General features: G+C 35.7%; 1 protein-coding gene across 7 annotated transcripts in view; it reads right to left on the reverse strand.

Moving 5' to 3' along the window:
- The window catches only part of LOC127789966 (uncharacterized), a 53,475-nt gene extending 37,489 nt beyond the window's left edge, over nucleotides 1-15,986 (reverse strand). Inside the window, exons 1-4 of one of the 7 annotated variants that reach the window (XM_052319103.1) lie at nucleotides 15,851-15,916; nucleotides 4,028-4,172; nucleotides 3,176-3,335; nucleotides 2,995-3,074 (exon numbers count right to left, since the gene is read on the reverse strand). In XM_052319103.1, coding sequence (XP_052175063.1) covers nucleotides 2,995-3,074; nucleotides 3,176-3,280 — 185 coding nt within the window. In that variant the 5' untranslated portion in view covers nucleotides 3,281-3,335; nucleotides 4,028-4,172; nucleotides 15,851-15,916. Of the gene's footprint in view, nucleotides 1-2,994; nucleotides 3,075-3,175; nucleotides 3,336-4,027; nucleotides 4,173-15,845 lie in introns of all 7 variants that reach the window. The other 6 variants (XM_052319097.1, XM_052319098.1, XM_052319099.1 and 3 more) reach the window with 6 other exon arrangements.
- Between the last annotated feature and the right edge of the window lie 8,531 nt (nucleotides 15,987-24,517).

Below are 24,517 nucleotides of genomic sequence, written 5' to 3' on the forward strand. Positions count from 1 at the left end.
TTTTTATTTTTTAGCGACCGGGTGACCTCGTCGCTAAATTTTATTTTTTTATTTAAATTTTTTTATTTTTTAGCGACAGGTTGACCCCGCCACTAAATTTTCATTTTTTATGTATTTTTTAGCGACGAGGTTGACCCTATCGCTAAATTTTAATTCTTTATTTAATTTTTTTTTTTTAGCTAAATTTTATTTTTTTTATTTTTTAGCAATGGGGTGAACCCCGTCGCTAAATTTTAATTTTTTTATTTAATTTTTTTTATTTTTTAGCAACGAGCGACCTATCACTAAATTTTAATTTTTTATTTAAAGTTTTTTTATTTTTAGCGACGAGGTTGAACCTCGTCGCTAATTCCGTCTCTAAATTTAAAAATATTTAAAAAAATTAACGACAAAAATTCCGTCGCTAAAAACTATTTTTCTTGTAGTGTAACTTGAATTGATTTTTTTGAATGGAGAAAATAGAATTAAAGGGTCATATTTATAGATTTCAAGTGTCAAATCCTGAAAGGGCATGTTGTTTAATTCAGATTAATCTATATCGTCAGATCGCATCCTTTTAGATTTGGGCACGATCTAGTAGTCTAGATCACACCCTCTCATGAAGATCCACATCTCTCACCATGCACCTCTTACCACAAACCCAATTTTGTTTCATTACATAAAATATAGAGGTGTAGGGTATTCATTTGAACCAAAATGAACCAATCTTAGACTTGACTAAACTAAGATTGGACTTACTAAAAACCCTAAACCAAAGGTTGGACCAAACCAAACTGGTTTGATCTTAGACGATGCAAACTCTTCCTTTTCCAATGCTTTTAATATAAATTTTTTAAAAAATATGTATGTATATATCATCCAAACAAAAATTTTCATTAAAAAAATCCAATCAAAAATCAATATAATGTAACTACTTTTACTTAAATACAATAATAAATTTTTAATGCAGGAGAGTGTTGATGAGGTAGTGAGTGACCTATTCGTGACTGACTTGAATGCGAGTGACCTTTCTTTAAGTGACTTGTAAAGAAGAAATTAGTTAAGGGCGTGGGTGAGTGTCTTGCGCGGACTCTCCAATGCCTAAGTTAATTTTTGAATGAGTAGATAAAAGGCAAAAAGTAAATAAGGAGGGTGGTCTAGTCCTTCTATTTATAGAGATGAAAATAATAGAAAGATCACATCTTTCGACAAGTATCTCGGACACTCGTCCGAATTTATCAACGGGTAGTTTAGAGTTGAGTTTGATCTATTCTTCGTGGTCTCATGTCTGCAACAGGTCTTTAGAGGTCTACAGTCTCTTAGGAGAGTCTCTCACATGGTTTGGATGGCCTACGAGAGTCTCCAATATATTTTCTTGTGGATTAGTGACCGGTGAGGTCCTTTGAAAGGGCCTCTCGATAGTGTCTCGAGAAAGGCTTCTAGGAGGTCACTCAACCATATTTGCTTGATTGTTCAACTATTTTTAGGTGTCACTCGAGTAATAACTAGCCTCATTTGACTAAGTCTTCCATAGCATAGTCACACGATCTCTCGACAATCATCTCACTCTAGCATGTCTCTTGGCCTCACTTGGCCATGTATCTCATATAGCCTCACTCAACAATATGACATGGTGGTATAGTCTTTCGACAATATGGTCTCTCAGCCACTCGATTGTCGAGAAACCCTTCCTCGGTTACCATTTGGCCCATTTCTCAATCACTTGATTGGGTCCTTCAATTAGTCACATGATGGGCTTACCTAATGTGCTGTGAGCCCATTTTACCATACTTGGGCTCATTATTGGGCATAATAGTAACATTCTAAATTTAACTTCTAATTGCATAAAACAAATTAAACAATAAGCAAATGTAGGTATGTATCTATATGTATATATAAATATATATTAATATTTAATATTATTTATTATTATAAACTATAATTAAAATATATTATTATTAATAACCCTCAACGAGTTTTCCATCTTGGACATGCATCATACCAAACCGAATCAAAAACTGATCATTCTTCAATACTAGGACTGAGGACTGGGTTGGTGTCCACTTAGTCCCTGACCAAACCAACCGATCTAGATTGATTTGGACAAAATTTACTGTCTAGATCAGAATTTGAACACCTTTATGGAGGTTGATTGTCACTATATTTGTATTATAACCCAATCTCACATCAATTAGAGATTAGCCTTGTGTGCCCATAAATCACTTTCACTTAAAAACACTTTTAGCAAAGATTTGTAGTGTTACAAGTAGTATCAGACCTAACCCTAGACCACTAAAAGTGTTTCGAATTTAACTTGGATCAAATTGATCCAATCCCCCAAAGTCCAGTGAAACGATAGTGAGTATATTAACGATATTGGGTATATTATTTGGCTCTGCAAGACCACAAGTCACTTCAATAATACAATTTAAGACCTTGTCGAAGACTCAACCATCACTTTGGACCATGTTCCTTCCCATGACCAACTTGGAAATTTAATTTCAAGGACCATGAGAAGTCGTCGAGATTGTTACTATTTAAGTTGATGTTTAAATGGGGAAGTTGACTAAGAAAATCAATCCTTCATTCCAACGGTTAATTCTAAAATATTTGGAGATTTGATGTATTCGTCATAATTAGACACTAACATGAATAGTCTTCTCACGAGAAATGTGTCCATATACAATATAGCGACAATGTGGGTTAAATACACAAAGATCAATATTGTTCCTTTCTCCTCCGTTTCTCCTCTTCCTCATTGGTTTCTCCTTTTATTTCATGGGTCATGAATGCTGACTTGTAATCATACAAAACTACAAAAGATAACAAGATAAATTCCAGTTAACAATCATTTTCCTATTCAAAACCCCATGATATATAAGCATGTAACAAAACATGATTGTTTTGTGATTTCAAATTGTCAGCAAGATAGCCACAAGGCATTTTCAATTGCCAAAAGAGAAAGAAGAGCCAAAAACAAACAATAAAGACGAGGAAACCAAATACTAGACTCACTCTTGGTCAAGCTGATTCCTTTTCTCTTTCTTTCTATTCAGTTCTTCTTCATACTTCTTCAGCCTCTCGTTCCATATCTCCTGCACACAAATTACATATGAACACTATCAAAATATGGACTTTTGGAAACACCAAAATATCAAAATGGAAACAAGAGAAACAAAATTGAAGTTTTTGAAACCTTGTAGTGAAGCTCCGTCCGATGCATTACATAAAACCCAAGAATGCCTCCAAGAATGGTTCCTGTTATGATCCTGAAATAGCCCCATCTCACCGAACCTACCATTTTTCTATTTCTTCCCCTTCTTCTAAACTCTTAACTTTGATCTGTATTTGCCTCACTGTTTCAAAATAGGCATACTAGTGAATTAGCGATGGGTTGTATAAGACCCGTATCCTTTATGGCCAACCCGTTTGAAAATGAGAATCATGTTTGGAAATGCCCTGATTTTTTTTTGGCTTGTTTTAGGAAAAAGAACTTTAATATATTTGATTTCGGTATTAGTTGTTGAAAAACTGAAAATAAAAACTAAAATTGGTGTTCTATTTTCCTAATCTGCGTTCAAAATTTTTTTCCCGAAATATGATAGAATTAAATTCAACATTCTGTTGCTATGTTCTTAACAATAAAAATTCAGAAAAAAATATTAAATTCAGCACAAATTCGTAATATTAAAATCAACAAAAATGAAGAAAATAAAAAAATTAAACATTCTTCTTTAGAAAATTCAATTGTTTTGACCAAGCATGAGCGCTACTATAATATGTGGATGGATGAGACATGAAGGATGTCATTGTAACAACCCAAGTACTAAGGCCCTAATTGCCATTGATACTGAGACATTGTGGCTCCCACCTCAAGATCAATAAGTCACATGTACCATGATAAATACATACGAGCATCCACTATATATAGATGTCTAACTAATATGATGCGATGCGAAGTCAAAGTAGATACAACTAAATACCATGAGATGAATAATATAAGCATTCATTAACATAGTGGTGGAGAACCCATCCCTAAATAACTTACTCATGATATGCATCAGGATCGACAACATGATAAATAGAAGGACCTGATGTGTGTGTCTCCACAGAGCATCCTATATCATATTAGAGTCAAGAGTGTGAAATCATAGAGGAGAGGATCTGCTACACTGATATCAAAAGAAATCACCCTGAAAAATGTTAAGTGAGGGTGAGCCTTGCAAACTTGTCAACATAACTTATACTATTCCTACTAGGATAGAATGCAATAAAGCATACATTAAGGAGGGCTTGAATATATATACCATGCATTGTAGTAATAAGATAAGTAACGATATCATAGGGGTGAAAACATGCTACAACGAAGGTAAGTACACAAGGGCGACACATTGTCCTTTTAACTATTGCCTACGAGCCCTCTCAATGTGGTACTTTATGCATTTCGTTATTTTAAGAATATTCTATTGACTGACCGTCATAATAGGAAGTATAAATCCAAACAATGTGGGAAAAACCAGTAAAACCATGTCAAATATATTATAACACCCATAATAATAATAATAATAATATGGGTAAATTTCACAAATCACCACTAAGGTTTGGTGAGAAAACACTAACTACCCTTATGTTTTCAGAAATAACAGGTGCATCCCTTGACTTTCTAAACCTTGTAACACTAAATCCTCAATTGTTTAAGTAACATATGTTATTTTTATTGAGATCCCCAAAATAGCCTTCCACAAATCTCTTCATTTTAATTAAACAAAAAAAAAGAAATTAAAATTGCCAACCACCAACATAGCTTGCCAGTGGGTTCTTCTAGAAACCTACTGCTCTTCTTCTTCTTCTTCTTCTTTTTTTTTTTTTTTTTTTTTTTTTTGGGGGGGGGGGGGGGGGGGGGGGCATGGGGCTTGGCATTCCAACCAAAGGGATTGCATCGAGAACCCTATCAGTCGTGATGGGATTGAGAGAGTCACCACAGATGGGATTTCACGTTTCTAATTTTTAGAAACCCCATCAATCACGAAATTGCCAGCAAAAGAGAGACTTGTCACCAACCAATAGAAACTCTCATCTATCATGATGGAAGGTTTTTATTAGGCTTTTGAGATCATGGACAGAGATGCTTGCAAGAGAGAAAGGGAGGAGACAAGGATTGACAATGGCATACAAGAAAGAAAGATGGAAAGCAGAGAGAATTAAAAAAAAAAAAAAAAAAGGAAAGGGAAAAGAGAGAGGCAGAGATGAGATGGATTTATAGTACGGGTAAAATAGTCAATTTGCATGTTTATTAACTGGAAGAGAGGCGTGTGATATTTTTGAAAATATAGGGGTGATCAATGCTTTTTCACCAAACCTCATGGATGCTATATGAAATTTACCCTAATAAAAATGCATACTATCCCTGCTCACACTATATAGTCAAAGCATCCCAAAGCCACATTACCATGATGAACCTATTGTGAACACCAGGGTTCTAAACTAGCATGTCCACTAATATCTAAAAGGTACCCCCCTATGTCATCATAATACTAAAATCATCTATAATCATCATAGCATGCAACAAAATGCATCATATCCATTAACAGTTATATAAGCTGAGTACAAAAGAACATTTGGGTATCATAGCAAGTGTCTCTCCTTGTAGGATGAAAATAGTTCATAAAGTTTTGAAACATTTATGCAATTCACACATAAATCATGTAAGTTTATCAAGAATAAAGAGAACATGATTTATCAGTATATGCATGTGAATATAAATTAAAGCACTCACTTGATATACAAGGAAGTCAAGTATGTGGTGAAAGAAAAGGTTTAAGTGTAAGTAGTACAATAACAAGAACAAAAGGTCATCGCACTAAAATCGGGATGGCAAAAAATAGAAATCCCTAAGTGTGTCCTATTTAGTGCCTAACCAACTTTAGTGTTTGACATTAAAGTGGCTATCGCATACATTGCCTTAAACAAATTGGATATGACACTATGGAATTCGTCAAGCTAGGTCATCATGTCTCGCCAAGAGTTGCTATGTGTTAAGTGTACATTTTCTAAATTGTGTAGTTAGGCTTCACATGTTAAGTGTAAACAACGGGTATGTCAATATACACACAATGCCCATACACTCATAGTGTACTAACATACTCAGTCGAGTCAGTCCAACCTTACATACACATTATATTGACATATAATTTTACATATGCATGCTTATGTATATTTAAATACTTCTATGACACGTCTGGCAGGCAAATTGGAAGTGGGTGTTGCCTTTTGACACGATATTACTCCATTTGGTATTTTAAGATGGGTGGGATAAACTATGCCATGGATAATTTATCCTGCCTACGTGGATAAATTACCACCACCACCAACCACCCCAATATTAATCAATCCCACTTTAGAGCAATTAACAATGTTATGTTTGGACAACTTTGGCCTTTATATAAAATCGATTGCCGCATTCTCTCTCAATTTGTGCAAATCCTCTCTACATATTTTCTCTCCATGATTACCACCACCCACCCTAGACATCACCACCACCTTTTTTTCTTCTTCTTATTCAATTTTAGTCTTCTTTTACAATTTCAATCTTCTTTGTTTTCAGTCTTCCTTTTATTTGATTTCAACCTCCTACTTCAGTCCATTGTCAACTTTTAGATCTGACGTCCAAATATGTCGTTGGCCCTACTTTTCCTTTGCTTTCTAATCACTTACTGCCACCATTCATGAATCACACCTACTAGTTTTCCTAATGATATAATTTGCAAGATCCAATTTCATTGCGAGGACAATGACTAGAACCTAGTCGGATCCAAAATATGAATTCTAGACAAATTATGAAAAGCCGTTGGGGCGTAACCTTTCATAGCGACGTGCTACACTGCCCACGTGTAGTGTTAAGTGAGCTAGGACCACGCCCGGATGTAGTGACAAATAAGCAAGGGTCCTCGCATTTGCTTGGACAGATACGGGTAAAGAAGCTAGTCCAAAATCAAAATCAAATTCAAAGTCAAAGTCAAAGCCAAAATCAAAATCATAAATTAAGGATTGGGTCATGGAACATAGGAACATTACAAGCAAAGCTATGGAAGTGGTAGATGTGATGATTAGGAGAAAGACTAACATTATGTACCTTCAAGAGACGAGATGGGTAGGAAAAAAAAAAAAAGCAAAAGCTTTATAAAAAATCGGAAATAAAATATGGTACATAGGAAATGATCAAGCGAAAAATAAAGTGGGGATTATTATAGATAAAACCTTAGTAGATGAGGTAGTAGATGTAAAGAGAATAGGGGATATGATTATTATGGTGAAGATTGGTCTAGGAAAAATGACTATGAATATCTTTAGCATATATGCATCACAAGCGGGGTTAGGTGAGAAGATAAAAGCAAAATTCTAGAAAGACCTGGAGGAACTCGTACAAATGATACCAAGAGGAGATAGTAATTATAAGAGGTGACTTAAATGGTCATGTGGGTAGAGACGGAAACGGCTATAGAGAGGTACATGGAGGGTATGGATTCGGGAAAATTAATAATGAGGGTAAGTCTATTCTAGATTTTGCTATGGCATATGGGCTCATCATAACCAATACTAAATTCAAAAAATAGGACGAACACTTAATCACATATAAAAATATCACATCAGGCACCCAAATAGATTACTTCCTCACGAAACAAGATGATCGATTATATTGTAGGGATTGTAAGGTGATACCAAGGGAGTGTTTGACCACTCAACATAAACTTTTGGTACTTGACGTCCAAGTAAGAAATTGGAAGAGAAAAAATCACATAAAACAAAATCTAAGAATTAGGTGGTGAGATTTAAAAGGGGAGAAACAATTAATCTTCAAAGAAAAATTAAGGGGTGGAAGGGAATAGAATGGAGAAGGACAGGCAAACCAAATGTAGAGGGAAATGGCTATTGCTCTAAGAAGCACGACAAATGTAGTCCTTAGAGAGACAAATGGTAAAGCCCCAAACCTTAAGGAGTCTTGGTGGTGGAATGAAGAGGTACAATTGAAAATTAGACATAAGAAAACTAGCTATAAGGCTGTATATCAGTGCAACAATGAAGAAAACCTAAAAAATTTATAAGAAGCGAAAAATGCAGCAAAAAGAGCTGTTAGTGAAACAAGGTCAAAAGCATATGAGAATCTATATAAACGATTTGATACAAAAGATGGAGAAAATGATATATATAAATTAACTAAAGCAAGAGAAAGAAAACAAGGGATCTAAACCAAGTGAAATGCATAAAAGATAAAAATCAAAATGTATTAGTGAATGAGGGAGCGATTAAGGAGAGATGGAAGGAGTATTTCACAAAATTATCCAATGATGGTGGGGACACAAGAGTTAGGTTGGGACATCTTAGTAAGTCCGAAGAGAACGTGAGCTATACATTTTATCAACGCATAAGTTCAAAAGAAATAAGACGAGCATTAAAAAAGATGAAAAATCATAAAGCAGTGGGACCAAATAATATACCAATAGAAGCATTGAAATGCATGGGAGAAGAGGGCATCTCCTGGCTAACGAAATTATTTAATGCGATTCTTAAATCAAAAAAGATGTCAAATGAGTGGAGGAATAGTACTTTGGTTCCTATATACAAGAACAAATGAGATGTTCAAAACTATGAAAATTACAGAAAAATTAAGTTAATGAGCCATACCATGAAACTCTGGGAGAGAGTAATAGAGCAGAGGCTCAAAAAAGAAACAGACATCTCAAAAAATCAGTTTGATTTCTATCACGACCCAAGCGTGACAATGGCTTTCTTTCCAATCCGGTTAGGATCGGCGTATGTGTTGCTCAGAACAGAGCAGGCACAGAAACGATATTGAGAAGAAAGAGAGAAAGGGAAGAACAGTAGAGAGGAGTAGAATCAATAATTTCTCATTTCATGTTTTCCATAGCCATGTAACGGACTATATATAGGCTGCCCAAGGGCAGATTCCCTAGCCTGGCCGTTGCAACAGACAACCAGCTGTCCACATGCATAGGAATATTCTAATTGTCTAGTCAACTAATAAGGAAATACTAAAATAAAATTACAACAATATTGGTAATGCAAAAGGAATTAAATTGGCAGTAAAGTGTAGTCATAGGGTCGACAACCCGTGACAGTTTCATGCCTAATAAGTCAACAATGGAAGCTATATACCTACTGAATCGCATAATGGAAAGGTATCGGAATCATCAAAAGGACATGTATATGGTGTTTATAGATCTAGAAAAAGCCTATGATAGGGTCACTAGAGAAGTATTATGGAGAATTTTAGACAAGAAAGGAGACCGAATAGCCTATATACAAGCCCTTAAGAACATGTATCACGGTGCAAAGACAAGGGTTAGAACATATGGAGGGGATAATGAACTGTTTAAAATTACAATGGGACTACATCAAGATTTTGCACTAAGCCCATATTTATTTGTGAACTCACTAAACACATTCAGACAGAGGTTCCATGGTGTATGCTATTTGCAGATGACATAGTGATGGTGGATGAAACAAAAGAGGGAGTGAACACTAAGCTTGAATTGTGGATAAATAATTTAGAATCTAAGGGATTTAACTTAAGTAGAAGGAAAACAAAATATATGGAATGTAAATTTAGTAAGAATGCAAGAGTAAAAGATGTTATAATAAAATTGGAAATCATACAAAGAAAAAACCATTTTCGATATTTGGGATCAGTGATTCAAAAAAATGGAAAAATTCACAAGGATGTCACGCATAAAATTAAGGCATGTTGGCTAAAATGGAGAAATGCATCGGGGGTGTTATGTGATGGCAAAATTCTATTAAAACTGAAAGGAAAATTCTATAGGACAGCTATAAGACCAATTTTGTTGTATGGCTTAGAATGTTGGGCAGTCAAATACTAGCATGAGCAAAAGACGAGCGTAGCGGAGATAAAGATGCTAAGATGGATGCGCGGCCATACAAAAAAAGATAAAATTAGAAATAAGGTTATTCGTAATAAGGTAGGAGTAGTGCCAATCGAAGAGAAGATGAGAGAGACTAGACTAAGATAGTTTGGTCATGTGAGAAGAAAATCAAGAGACTCTCCTATGAGGAGAGTTGATAAAATGGAACAATTAGTCAAAAAAAAAAGGTAGAGGCAGACTCAAGAAGACTTTGGGAAAGACATTAAAGTTTGATATGAAGTGTGTGGGTCTAAATGAAGATGCGACAAAAGTCAGAAATACATGAAAGTCTAGAATTCATGTAACCAACCGCACATAGTAGGATAAAAACTGGATATGTTGTACTAACATTAAATTTTGAGAATTTTTGATGATTTGGAGTCTTGGACTGCCATTAAATCAACTCTACACCGAGATGGACATATAAGATTGTTATACTATATATATATATATATATAATTGCAAATGTGTTTGTGGTTTAGTAAATCTATTTACAAAATTATTTTAAAAATTAATCTTAAGATTTAGTCATATATTGTTATCCACAAAATTGAAATTATATATTATTTTATATATTTTTATAATTATAATATATTTGGACAAATGAGCAAATTAGTCATTTGACAATTAATGACTAGTAATACCCTATTTACTATTTGACACACCAAACATGAAATAGTTATAAATAGTACCTTCTTTTCCAAACATGGGACAATGTTATTCAGTCCCATAATTATTTTATCCGATCATTAACTTCATCCCATCATTATTTAATCCAAACACCAAATAGGTCATTACTATTTTAAAGTGAATTATTTGAAAAATAGTATTAAATTCATTAAAATTAAGAGTCCATGCCAAGACTCAAGCCAAGAGAATCTCTCCCTTTAACCTTCGATCAACTAAGTAATTCATGAATCACTTTCTAATTCCTAGAAGGCCTAAAGGAATCTTAATTAGTAACAGATATCCTAAGTCCAAATCTGTAACGCCCCGTTTTGGCTAGTTTAATTATGGGATTATTTAACCTAAATAGCTTAAGTTATTTATTGTCAAGGATCGAGAGTATGTGACGATACACCCAGAAAGGCAACATCGCGGTATTAGAAAGGCCAAGTATGAAGATTTCTTGTCTAGTTATTTCCAATAAATTATGTAGATTATTTAAGTATAAGGGCGTTAGTGAAATTTGAGTTAATTTGGTTATTGTAGAAAATTTAAATGTTGTGTATTGTTGAGATGTTAAAAATTCTAGGTTAAGTGGAAATGGAAGTCAAGACTTAAGGATTAAGGGAGAAGACTTTCTAGAAGCCTTAAGGGTGATGGCAAAGTTAAGACCTAAGGATTAAGGGAGACGACTTGATAATAAGTGTTTAAAAAGGAAAAAAAAAAGTGGTGGAAAAATTAGTAAAAAGTAAAAGAAAATTAGTGGGAAATATAAAGATGTAAAATCTGAATATGAGGTGCGGATGTGATCTCACATTCCAACATAGCTTTGAATTCCAAAACACATTCCAATGTAATTTTGGATTTCAAATTACATTCCAATATAGCTTTGGATTCCAAAACACATTCCAATGTAATTTTGGATTTCAAATTACATTCCAATATAGCTTTGGATTCCAAAACACATTCCAATGTAATTTTAGATTTCAAATTACATTCCAATATAGCTTTGGATTCCAAAACACATTCCAATGTAATTTTAAATTTCAAATCACATTCCAATATAATTTTGGATTTCAAAACTTATTTCAATCTAGTTTTGGGACAAGTGACAAGTCATGATGAACCCTCATTAATGACCCCTGAGGTGGCATAAAATGATTGGTTGATGACCCGAGGTGGCATGACAAGTGACAACATAGGATTGGCCAGGAAACTCTATAAATAGGCCCAAAATCCAACCCAAAGCCATTCCAAGTGGGTTTGAGCCAAAATTGGGTGGGTTTGAGAGGATTTGAGGTAAGGATTGTGTTCTTGAGAGAAAAGTGAAGGTTCTGAAAAAAAAAAGAAAAAGTGAAATTGATGGAGAAACGAGGGAGAACGAGCCTTGCTGGGAAAATTCAAAGCTTCGCCGGAGTTCAAAAACAACCTTTCTCTTCCAATTTCAAGCTTGAATCCAACTCTCTCAAGGCCTTAAATCCATCAAGTGTTAAAGAAATAAGTAAATAAGGCAAGTTCCTTCACTTCTCCTCCATTTCTTTTTAAGTATTGAATTTTCCTTTGGGGATTGGACTTGGGGTTTTAAGAGGGGAAGTTAAATGCTTGTAGAGTTGTCTAATATGGGGATTTAAGTGTTGGCATGAGTTTTAGAAAAGAAATCAAAGTCTTGGGAGGGTTAAAAGGTTGGGGGTTGTGATTTTAAATCTTGGTTTAAATCTTTTTGGAACTTTTGTTGTGAGCCAATTTATTGAGCATCCAAGGCAAGTTCCCCCTCATTTTTCTATTTTTTGAGCATTTAATCCCATTTTGGGGATGAGTTTGGGGGAATATTGGGTTGTTGTTAAATCTTCCAATTTGAGATCTTGAAGTAAGAAATTGGGGGCTTGTGAGAGTTGCAAACTATGGAGTTTAGTATTGGTGATGGTTTTGGGAAGAAAAACAAGTTTTGGAAAAAGGATAATTTTTTGCTTTATTTTGGTTGATTCTTGAATTTGATGGCTTTAAATTCTTGTGCATGTTTGTTGTGAGCCAAAGTGGGGTTTGTACTCCCCCACAATTTCTAAGGAATGGTGGTTTTTGATTAGGATTAGAAACTAGCAAGAATTGGTCTCTTGCTAGCCTTGCTCTTTGCTTCATTTTTTATCCCTGTAGTAGCTCAAATCAACTTAATTTCCCCTTAAGTCGACTCTTCTGTACCTTAAGTCAACTCATTTGATAAAAAATGCACAAAAATGTTCCAAATCAATTCTAAAGAAAATATCTTCATATTTTCATGTCTCCCAAGGTCCCTAATGAAATTTAAAGGAGTAATTGGCCATGATGCCGTGATGTAAATGTCTTTAATTTTTGAGAATCTTAAATCTTGGCATAGCATGACTTGGAAAGTATGGTATATGTGCATCATGAGCATGGCTTTGTGTAAGCATATGATAACATGATACATGAGTGAGCATGGAACACGAATTATAATTGTTGCACGTGCATATGTGTGTGGGCACTAAAGTGTTGCATTCCATGGCAAGTTAATGCGCGCAGTGCGGAGGATTCCGCAAGATATATCCCCTAACAACCGATGGACTTATGTTATGCATGACTGGCATTTTACACTCCTTCAGTGACGACTGGGGAGCGCGTCCATTGGTGACGACCATGAGTGAGAGTATATATTTATTTGGCTATAGCCAACAATTAAGATAGGACCATTGGTCCACAGAGATATCACTGTTTCTTTGGTTGCAGGTGTTCAGCCACAAGAGAGTATGTATTATTGTTTATTATGTGGGGCCGAATGGCCATGTATGTGTTACTGGCTTATATTTGCATGTTGCATAGCATGATATTGCATTGGGTGGGTGAGTGAACAGCTTAAATATAATGCCTCTTTGTGGTTTGAGTATCACCCACAATGTATCCATCATGCCCGAATTCGGCTATACTGTTCTTATATTTTATGTTTGTTGAGCCTTATGGTTCACATTTGTATTCTTTACCATTCCAAATAAGGGCAAAGAGGTAGCTGATGGGGGTTCGAGTAAGGCAGTCGGTTAGCTATGTGTGCCGGGGCACCCTCAATTGAAAGATCTTGGGAGTGTTTTGAGAGGCTAGTGTGTCATTGTTATCCCTTTTCAGTGAATGTAATATACCCATAGGATGTATGTCTTGTAAAAATGTTAAAAGTCTCCTTGCTTGTTTTAAGTGGTAAATGAATGGATGGCATGTATGGGTTGATGTTTGTCTTAGTATATCTCTTCATGCATGTAATAAGGTGAAGGGTAGGTTCCTATCCTCCCATCTAACACCCTCTCTCCTTGAACTTATAACACCCCCTCTCCTTGGGCAACCTTGAACTTGTAACACCTCCTCTCTCGGGCAACCCAACACTTGTAACACCCCCTCTCTCGGGCAACCCAACACTCAGGGATCCCCGAAAAGAGAGAGTTAGATGGGAGGATAGGAACCTACCATTCACCTTATTTACTTTTTTCTTTAACACTTGATGGATTTAAGGCCTTGAGAGAGTTGGATTCAAGCTTGAAATTGGAGGAGAAAGGTTGTATTTGAACTCTGGCAAAGCTTTGAATTTTACCGGCGAGGCCCATTCTCCCTCATCTCTCCACCGATTTCACTCCTTTTTGCAGAACCTTCCCCTTTCTCTCAAGAACACAATCCTTACCTCAAATCCTCTCAAACCCATCCAATTTTGGCTCAAACTCACTTGGAATGGCCTTGGGTTGGATTTTGAGCCTATTTATAGAGTTTCCCGGCTAATCCTGTGTTGCCACTTGTCATGCCACCTCGGGGTCATCAACTAATCATTTCATGCACCTCAGAGGTCATTAATGAGGGGTCATCATGACTTGCCACTTGTCCCAAAACTAGAATAAAATAAGCTTTGAAATCCAAAACTATATTAGAATGTGATTTGAAACCCAAAATTACATTGGAATGTGTTTTGGAATCCAAAGCTATATTGGAATGTAATTTGAAATCCAAAATTATATTGGAATGTGTTTTGCAATCCAAAACTATATTGGAATGTGAGCTCACATCCACACCTCATATTCAAATTTTATCTCTTTATATTTCCCACTAATTTCCTTTTACTTTTTGCTAATTTTTCCACCACACAATTTTTCCCCTTTTAAACACTTATTATTAAGTCCTCTCCTTTAATTCTTAGGTCTTAACTTTGCCTTCACCCTTAAGGCTTCTAGAAAGTCTTCTCCCTTAATCCTTAAATCTTGACTTTCATTCTTCCACTTCACCACTTAACTTATAATTTTTAACATCTCAACAATACACAACATTTAAATTTTCTACAATAACCAAACTAACTCAAATTTCACTAAAACCCATGTACTTAAATAATCTACATAATTTATTGGAAATAACTAAACAAGAAATCTTCATACCCGGCCTTTCAAATACCGCAATGTCGGCCCCCCAAGCATATCGTCATATACTCTCGGTCCCTGATACTAAATAACTTAAGCTATTTAAGTTAAATGATCCAATAATTAAAATACTCAAAACGGAACGTTACAAAATCAGTCTAACCAAACATGTCTAGGATATTTGAGACAATGAAAAAAGGACAGGTCAAATCATTGAATTGGATAAAAGTCAAACTTGGGCCAACCCAAGGGCTGCCACAGCTAGACTGGATCCAACCCAACTAATTTGGGTTCAACCCTAGCCCACCAAACCTCACCAACTTACAAGCCAACCCAATTTATAGTTAAAAACTTAAGGCGCAACTCAAAAACTTAGAAACTTAAGGCCATTTTATTTTAAAAGAATAAAGCCAACTTAAAATTTAAAACTAAGCCCAATTTCATAGTCTTAATATAATAGGGCCCATATCATTTTCTAATAATAATTTAGGTTTAAAGCCCAAAACCCAATTAGGGCAGCCAAACAGCCCCTTAGCTGGCAAACTAAGGGGCAACTTTCATGGTGGCGTAGCTGCCGGCTGCCGCACGCCTTCCGGTTATCGGACCTGATATCACCGGATTCCGCCGGTCGTGGTGAGTAACATGTCTAACGTTTCTGGTAAAACGTAGCCGGCCACTGCCCACAGCGATTCCGACAATCGGACTCCCTTTTCCTCGGTGACTCGCATATCCAAAAACCAAAAGGATCTAACGGTCAGATCTTAGTAGATCTGAATTTAAAGAAGTTGATATTCACCTCAAACTGGCATATATAGTGTATATATATGTACAGACTAGAAAAGAAAGGGAGAAGGGTGCTAGAGACCTTACGGGAGAGTGGTGCAAAATCGCTTTGTCGTCGTTGGCGGCTCGCCGCGAAAATGGCCGGTCGCCCTTCGTTCGCAGAGAGAGAGAGAGACAGACAGACGGCGGCAGAAACGAAGAGTAGGGTCACCTTAGGGTTTCCCGTCGGTTTATATCCGACCCTATTGGGTCGGATCCTGCCACAAATGGGTGTCAGATCCGGTTAGTTTTTTTTTCATTTTTCTCTTTTACAAAATAATTAATAAACAAGTATCTTATTTTATTTAATTATCTATATGCTATTTTCTAAAACAGTTTCATATGCCGAAGAAAATGTCATGTTAACTATTCTTAATATTATTTTTTTACATTTTGGTATAAAATAAATTTATAATAGAAAGTTAAAAATAACCAATTAAAATTTAAGCATTTAAAAATATGATTCCAACCGATCCAAATATATCTTATAAATTTTGTGTTTGAATAATTCATTTGAATTCTTTACATTTAGAATTTGAAATTTATTTTATATTTCAAATTAAAAAATTTAAATAATTTCCTTTAGATTTAACCTATCAAAGTATACTATAAATTGTTTAATTTAAAAAAAAAATCACAAATTCAATCCCAAACCTTATTACAAACAGTTGTTTGTGAACAATAAAAAGTATATATAAAAAATATAAATAATCAAATAGTGAATAATCAAGAAAATAGGTAATATCGACGACTATCAACTTCTAACATTCATTACTCAATAATTATCACACCAACAATAAATAAGTAAATTATAAAATACAAACAATCAATACATACTATAAACAAAGAAGAGAAGTCTTATACAAAAAAAAAAAAAAAACAAAGAAATTAAAAGAGATTTTTTTAGCCACTCAATGACAATTTGTACTAAACCACCCATCCAAAAGGGAAATTAAAGGGTGGTGGTCATTGCTTGCCACAAATGACCCTTCGAGCAAAGAGAAGTTGTTAGAAGGATTAATAATATATTGTCACCCACTAAGTGATTCTAACACTTAATAGTTGTTGTCGACCTTTGATAATTAATTACTCTCCAACTCACTTTCTTCAAATCTAGCATCCGGTGGCTTTCACAGCTATATAAGAGTATGAAAATATGTGGAAGAAATCAAAGCAAACTAAATGTGTTTGCATTAGAAGCAAAATGAGATTGAGCTTACTTTTCTCTTTCTTACTCGTTTTCTTCTTCATATTAGATTTTTCGTAGTACCTTACATGCCTCTCGTAGTTTTGTTCTTTTTGTGCCACGAATGAATTCGCACAATTAGAAACATAGTTTGTGGGGAGAGGGGTGTCACGAATTGTGTAATTATGATATGAATCATACATCATCAAGAAATTATGCGAAAAGCAACAAGTAAGCATAATCTCAAACATAATATCAATGTTGTATTATGTTTTTGTTCCACTAGCTATGATAGGAAATCTTTATTTTTCTAAACACTTCAAAAGTTCTTTTAATTGTGTTGCATAATTATTCATGTCAAAAGTTTAACACCTTCTCTCAAAAAGGCAACAAGAGTACTTTTTTCAAATTATATCTAAATTCAACAACCCTAAGGAGTTGTCGAAAGAATGATGTATTTCTAATGTATAGACACTTTTGTGGTTATGTTATTTAATGATTTTCAGAGTGGATGGTTTAAATTGAGTTCTTATTTGTACCTAGACTTTTAGTGATCTCTTTTTGGACATCCTATGCTAGCGGGATCTCCGAGAATGGGCTGTTACAGTAGTGGTTGTGGCTGATCTTAAAATGAAAAAACCAACTGTAGAGGTTACTGTTGAGCTTTCGAAAATAGATGTTACAATTGCTTTTGTAAAAATTGGGGTTCCTACTTAACTCATATAAAAAGTGAAGGTTTTAGTTGAACCTGTAAAAACTGTGTATGTGTTATAGTTGATCCCTAAAATCTAAAGTCTCTTAGTAGATGTTTTTAATTTTTTTAGTGAGGAGCTAAGATAGTGGACTAGGCTTGCTAGCTGAACTACTCAAAAATCATGTGTTCTTATGGTTTGCTTCGAATGCTTTTTAATGATTTTACTGTTCATCTTCCATACAATGATTTCTCATTTAAATTTAAGTTCATCAGTATCTTATTTCAGTTTTCATTGCAAACATGAAAGATCTTTGACATCACTACGCTCATACATACTATATTCAAATGCATATGTTTTCTGTTAAAATTAGAGATAAATGTTTGAAAAGAAAAGTGATCAATATAAGTTATCATCATATCAATTTGTTTATGATAACCCCGCCCTTGGACACCCCAGCCGAGGCACTAAGGGAAAGGTGTAAAAAAGAAACGGTACATGCTGGGGTTACGAGGAACACATACACTGTAAGCACCCCCGCTCGGATATCCCAACCACCCGGACTACTTGAACGGGAGCTCCTACGGAATGAGGAAAAATGGAACATAAGACAGAAACTACCCTGACATGCATACACAAAAAAAATCAATCAGCAGAAACTAACCTATACATATGCATGCACTACAGGTACTTTGCTAGCACAGCGGACACGTAATAGATAAATAAATAAATATAGACTCATGAGCCGACATACACAAGACACGAGAAATAACCTGACACAGTAAAAAATAATAGAGTAAATTCTACTGAGACATCAGAGTTGATGGGGACTGGCGAGATTGCTTGTATACCATACCGACTCCCCCTAGAAACTGACTCCCTTACCCTTGACCCACGCTACCACAACTTGGAATGATAGAAAACAAAGTGAGTCGAGAGACTCAGCAAGCATAGAGAAATAAAGGCTGAAGGCTGAACATATCCAGAAAACTCTCCCCATAAAAAAAACCCCAGGTACACACAAGCCATGAGATGCTACAACACAATAGTATAACATAATGAAAGCACATACCGGTCCTTGGGGCCTACACAAGACACACGATACTCAAGTCCCATACCAACCCGTCGCTGCCTTGAAAGGCAACATATATCTCCAACAAACCTGTGCGCGCCATCCCGGGTCGATACTCTTGTCACTCAAATGCTCGCGTCGGTCCTCCCGACACCCGAACTGTAGAATAACTGAGTCATAGGCTCCATCGGAACGGTCCTCCCATCCGAGATCTGAGAACTGTCAGTAACCATACAATGGACATAAAAATGCAATAGCGTAGTGAGCATCAACGTGATACACTGACACCCATACATCCAGGTATCAGGCCATGCTCCGCCCACATAGTAAACCACACGCGATGCATATGCCCTTGCCAAATGCAAACTAACTAAGCTAGTATGTTCGTGACCAAGCTATAATATCCCACATTTTCAAAATGGCTCAAGAGTAATTTTAGCATGGGTCATAAGTGAAATTATCAAAAGATTAGAGGGCTTAAGTATAATTTCTTACAGTTATTAGTACCGAATCGACTATAGGGAATGCCTTGGAGTGCAAATGTCGATGGAAAATGATATGATCTTGATAAGCGTTCTGAGATAAGATTTATGGTATTAAAAGAAATCAAGATTGAGATGATTTTCGATACAGAAAAAATGCAGCTATGATTTGGGTTGAAAAATCGAATTATTGTAGAAGACCTCCGGGAAATCAATAGAACCTTGAGGGGGCTCCGGTTTTTCATAACGATCAACCATGTAGTTGTTTCGAGATGAAACAAGGGTCCCGTGAGGGCGCATGAGCGAAATCGATATTTATTGAGTAAATATCGGTTATTAATTTTGATAAATCAAGATATTATGTGGCTTGAGGGTAATTGTTTTAAGGCCTTGGAGGGTCCAAGAGCTATTATAAAAAATTATGGTGTAATTATCAAGACCCTAAGTGCAATTAATGAGAATTAATAAGGGTAAATGCGTAATTTAAACACATAATATATATACATATGTATTTGTGCAGGTTGCCCTAGCATTTCTTCATAAACTTGGATCTGGCCGAGAATGAGAGATGCAGAGGAGAGGGAGAGCTTGAATTGGGTTGAGATCAAATGTGAGATCGAGAAAGAAAGAGATTGAATGAGAGAGAGAGATTGCGCGAGAGAGAAATGGCTGATCGGCCATGGCAAACGTAGAGGGAGCAGCCAGCGGCCATGGTTGGTCGCGATGGAAGCTGGGCCGAGCAAGGATGGTTGGCGGTGAAGTTGGAGAAGAAGAGGCGGTCGGAGACGGGCGCGATGGTGGCCGAAAGCGGCCGGAATGGGCCGCAACAGCAAGCGGTAGCCATAGCCGCAAACTGTTGCGGCGATGCAGTGACCAGCCGCGATCGATGAAGGTGGAGTTGCTAGCGGTGGCGGGAGGCGGAGCCAGGGGTAGGTGGTCGCAGGTGCTGGTGCAAGGGCCGCGCGAGAGAAGGGAGGAAGAACATGGGAGAAAAAAGGAGAAAGGAATAAGAAGAAGAAAAGAAAAGAAAAAAAAAAGAAGAAAAAAAAAGAAAAAAAAAAGAAGAAAAGAAAAGAAAGAAAAAGAAAAAAAATGTGAAAAAAATGGAGAAAAATCTTGAAAAATGCCAAAATGATTTTGGGAATTATCTTGGGGCTAGAGGAGTATTCCAAAGCCGAAAAATTGATCGGGCACGCTTTTCAAGATCCTAACGCGCATACCGAGAAAGCCTAAGAGGCTAAATTAAGGTGAGTAAATTTTTTTAGAAAATTCTAGAATTTCAGAAACGTTATTTTATGAATTTTTATAGATAAATATTTACAGAATATTTAGTTTGGATGTATTGAGGAAAATAGGAAGAAATAGATAGAAAAATAAAGAAAATACAAGAAATTATGAAAAATAAGTTTTAATACTTATTTAAATAAATATGATGATTAGGGTGCCTTAAGGCTTAAATTGAAATGTCTTGTGCGAATTTTAAGGTTGACCGTGTAAAGGCCATCACAACGATTTGTATTTTTCAAACTCCGATTTGTATTTTTCATAGAGAAATCTCTGATCAAGGATAGAACAAGATCCGTTTTGCATCATATCTAAGGGATTCCTTGGTTCGGGCCGACGAAGCAATATCCCTCGATCATTATCAAACTAACTGTAATCTTTTTCTGTCCGTGAGGATCCCACCAGAGCGCTTTCTACTTCTAATAGGCCATGAACTAGATTAGAATCATTCTCAACGAGTCTATAAGAAGTGATCCCATTTTTTTCATCTTTCTTGATCAATCCCTTTGCCCCTCATTCTTCGCGAATCAGAAAGATCATTTTCAAGTTTGAATTTGTTCATTTGGAATCTGGGCTCTTCTACTTCATTTTTCTTTTTTTTATTTAATATTTTTTAATACCTTTCCCTCTTTTTTTTTTATATCATTCCTTAAGCCTTAAGTCCCATAGGTTTGATCCTGTAGATTTTGACTCATTTTCTCATTGAGCGAGGGGTACGAAATAAATCAGATTGATTTTTCGATCAAAAGTATTATGTGAAATCTTCGATTTTTTCTTCTTCCTCTATCCCTATCCCATAGGTATAGTGTTTGAATCAATAGAGAACCTTTTCTTCTGTATGAATCGATATTATTACATTCCAATTCCTTACCGATACCTCCCAAGGAAAATCTCGAATTAGATCCCAAATTGACGGGTTAGTGTGAGCTTATCCATGCGGTTATGCACTCTTCGAATAGGAATCCATTTTCTGAAAGATTCTGGCTTTCGTGCTTTGGTGGGTCTCCGAGATCCTTTCGATGACCTATGTTTGTTGAAGGGATATCTATATAACCCGATCGATTGCGTAAAGCCCGCAGTAGCAACGGAACAGGGGAAAGTATACAGAAAAGACAGTTATTTTCTATTCTATTAGTATTTTCTATTAGATTAGTATTAGTTAGTGATCCCGGCTTAGTGAGTTCTTTCTTCCGTGATGAACTGTTGGCATCAGTCTCACATTTTGTCTCTGTGGACCGAGGAGAAAGGGGGCTCGATGGGAAGAGGTCTCTCGCTTTCAACCCAATCGATAAAAAAAACTTTGGCTCTTACCATCACAACAAATACAACAAATATAGGAATAAAATCTGGGTCCCACATGAGTCTGGCCTTACGACCCACTCGAGCTTACACGAGTCCGGCTCTCAAGCCACCCGAGCTTGACGGTGTAGCACCGTAGGGGACATTCCAACAGATCTAGCCCGTATCACCCACACATATTACATGCTTGACAAAATAAAACAATATACACATAATACATGTATAGGATCTCTTCATGTATAAGGCTAGTTATACTTATTTAATCATGGGTGACATGCATGGGACTCATTTATTTTACAAGAAAACCTGAGCCAAAAGGAAGAAAAGAGAATCAAAACTTGCAAGAGGCATTTGGGCCAAACAGGGGGCAGTCAGTGGCATCTGTCGATAGACAGAACCCCACAACACCCGACTCCCCTACTTCTTTCACGCGAAACCTAGTTGAGATGGCTCAAACTCTTGCCTAATCTTTAACTGAACAAAAACACATTATTCCCAAGAAAAATTGGGGAGAATAAATCCCCTTGGAAGCGTTAGAAGAGATTAAATGAAGGAAAGTAAGTAAATTACAACCATGTAGAAATTTATTCAAAAAACAGAGAGTTTGTTAAAAACCCCTTTCAACAACTGAAATTCTAGGTTTTAGACCATAAACAAGGGTTAGAACTTGCCTTAGATTCCTTTTCCAACACTGTCTAGCCTTTCTTGACCCTTAACTCCTCATGTAACCTGCCATACATAGGGATTTCCAGCTCCTCTTAGCTACAAAACAGTGGATCAATAGAGTTCTAGGCTAAAGAAGGGTTAACAGATAGATTTCCTACCTTGAAACACCCTCTTAAACTCCTTAGTTGCTTCAAGAAAAAGAGAAGAGATGAGAAGAAGAACTCTAGCTACTGGAAGTGCTCTCCCGAAGCTCTCTACCGCCTCTCTCTCTCTCTCTCCCTCTTCAACTTTTCCTTATTTATACTTTCTTCATTTTGCTTTTATTTAATTACTAATTTTTCAGCCCACTTAAGGCCCCTTAACCCTTTCTTTTTATCCCTTAATTCCCCTTTAATTAGAAGCCCTCTTATCTCACTTTCAACATTCCAAACTTACCCCTTGTGTTGACTTGCTCTCTTCTCCCTTGACTTTGAATATTCAACCCCCTTGTTTTCTTCCTTGACTTGTTAACCCTCCTACCTTGACTTCTAAATTAAATTCCTACCTTAACTTCAACCTACCAAATTAAATTCCCAAGTTAGTATTATTTCACATAAGAGAAAATTCCCCAAATAATAATATAACCGTACCATACTAACGGGGCGTTACACTCTTTATCCTTCTTTTCAAATGCAATCCATTTTCTATATGTATATATATATATATTATATCTTAAATATTTTTGGATAATATCTATGAATGATAATTTATTACATATAATTTCATTTTGATCTGCTACACCTTTTATATTGGAAAGAATATTGTTACAAAATAATTAAAACGGATATTTTCTTTAATATCGCAAAAAGTTATTTAAAACACCCAATTCACCCCTTTCTTGGGTGATCTTTCAATATTGATGTCAAAGGTAAAGGGAATGTAGTCATTGGAACTAGTTCTAGTATAAAACTCATTTATAATATTTTATTTGTACTTGATATTGATCAAAATCTGTTAAATGTGGGATAGCTGGTTGAAAATGACTATTCTTTGTCTTTCAAAGATAAAATACGTGTGTTTTTTTATTATGTTGGAAATGAGATGTTCTCAATTAAGATGAAAGGGAAAAGTTTTATGTTAGATTGTATGCAAGCATATTCCTATGTATATACTAGTTCTCCTGATGAATCTCAGCTTTGGAAGAAAAGGTTGGGACATTTTCATTTTTCTGCCCTTACCTTTATGCATAAGAATCAGCTCGTATAGGATTTACCTGGGGTTGAAGAAGAAACTAGAGTTTGTGAAGTTTGTCAACTTGGGAAGCAATCTAGATTGCCATTTCCATAGAACAAGACTTAGAGAGAAATGGAGAAACTTCAACTTGTTCATACAGATGTTTGTGGTCCAATGAGAACTCAATCCTTAAATGGAAATAGGTATTATATTGCATTCATTGAAAATTTTAGGAAGATGTGTTGGGTTTACTTTCTAAAACAAAAATTTGAAGTTGTTAATGTGTTTTGGAAGTTTAAAAATTGGATTGAGAATCAAAACAACCACAAAATAAAGGTGATTGGATTAAATAATGGAACTAAGTATACTTCTAACAAATTCAAGAAGTTCTGTGGTATTGAACATCAATTAACAACAACTTGCACTTTGCGACAAAATAGAGTGTGAAAGGAAAAACAAAACAATAATAAAGATGACCATGTGCTTGCTGATTGAGAAGAAACTACCTAAGTAATTTTGGGTTGAGGCTGTCAATACTGCAGTTTATTTGCTTAATAGACTGCCAACAAAAACACCGAAGAACAAAACAACATTTGATGTTTGGAATGGTTACGAACCTTATGTATAAAATTTGAAGGTGTTTGGCTACATATGTTACACACATGTTCTTGATGTAAAAAGAGCAGTTGAAAAAGAGATAAATTAGATCAAAAGGCTAAGATTGGGATCCTGATTGGCTACAACAACATCACCGAAGGCTTCAGAGTTTATCATCCTATGACAGGAAAGATGATTGTCAGTGAAGACATCAAATTTGATGAA

The sequence above is a fragment of the Diospyros lotus genome, chromosome 14, assembly GCF_014633365.1.
Source record: "Diospyros lotus cultivar Yz01 chromosome 14, ASM1463336v1, whole genome shotgun sequence".
In the NCBI taxonomy this organism is placed as follows: Eukaryota; Viridiplantae; Streptophyta; class Magnoliopsida; order Ericales; family Ebenaceae; genus Diospyros; species Diospyros lotus.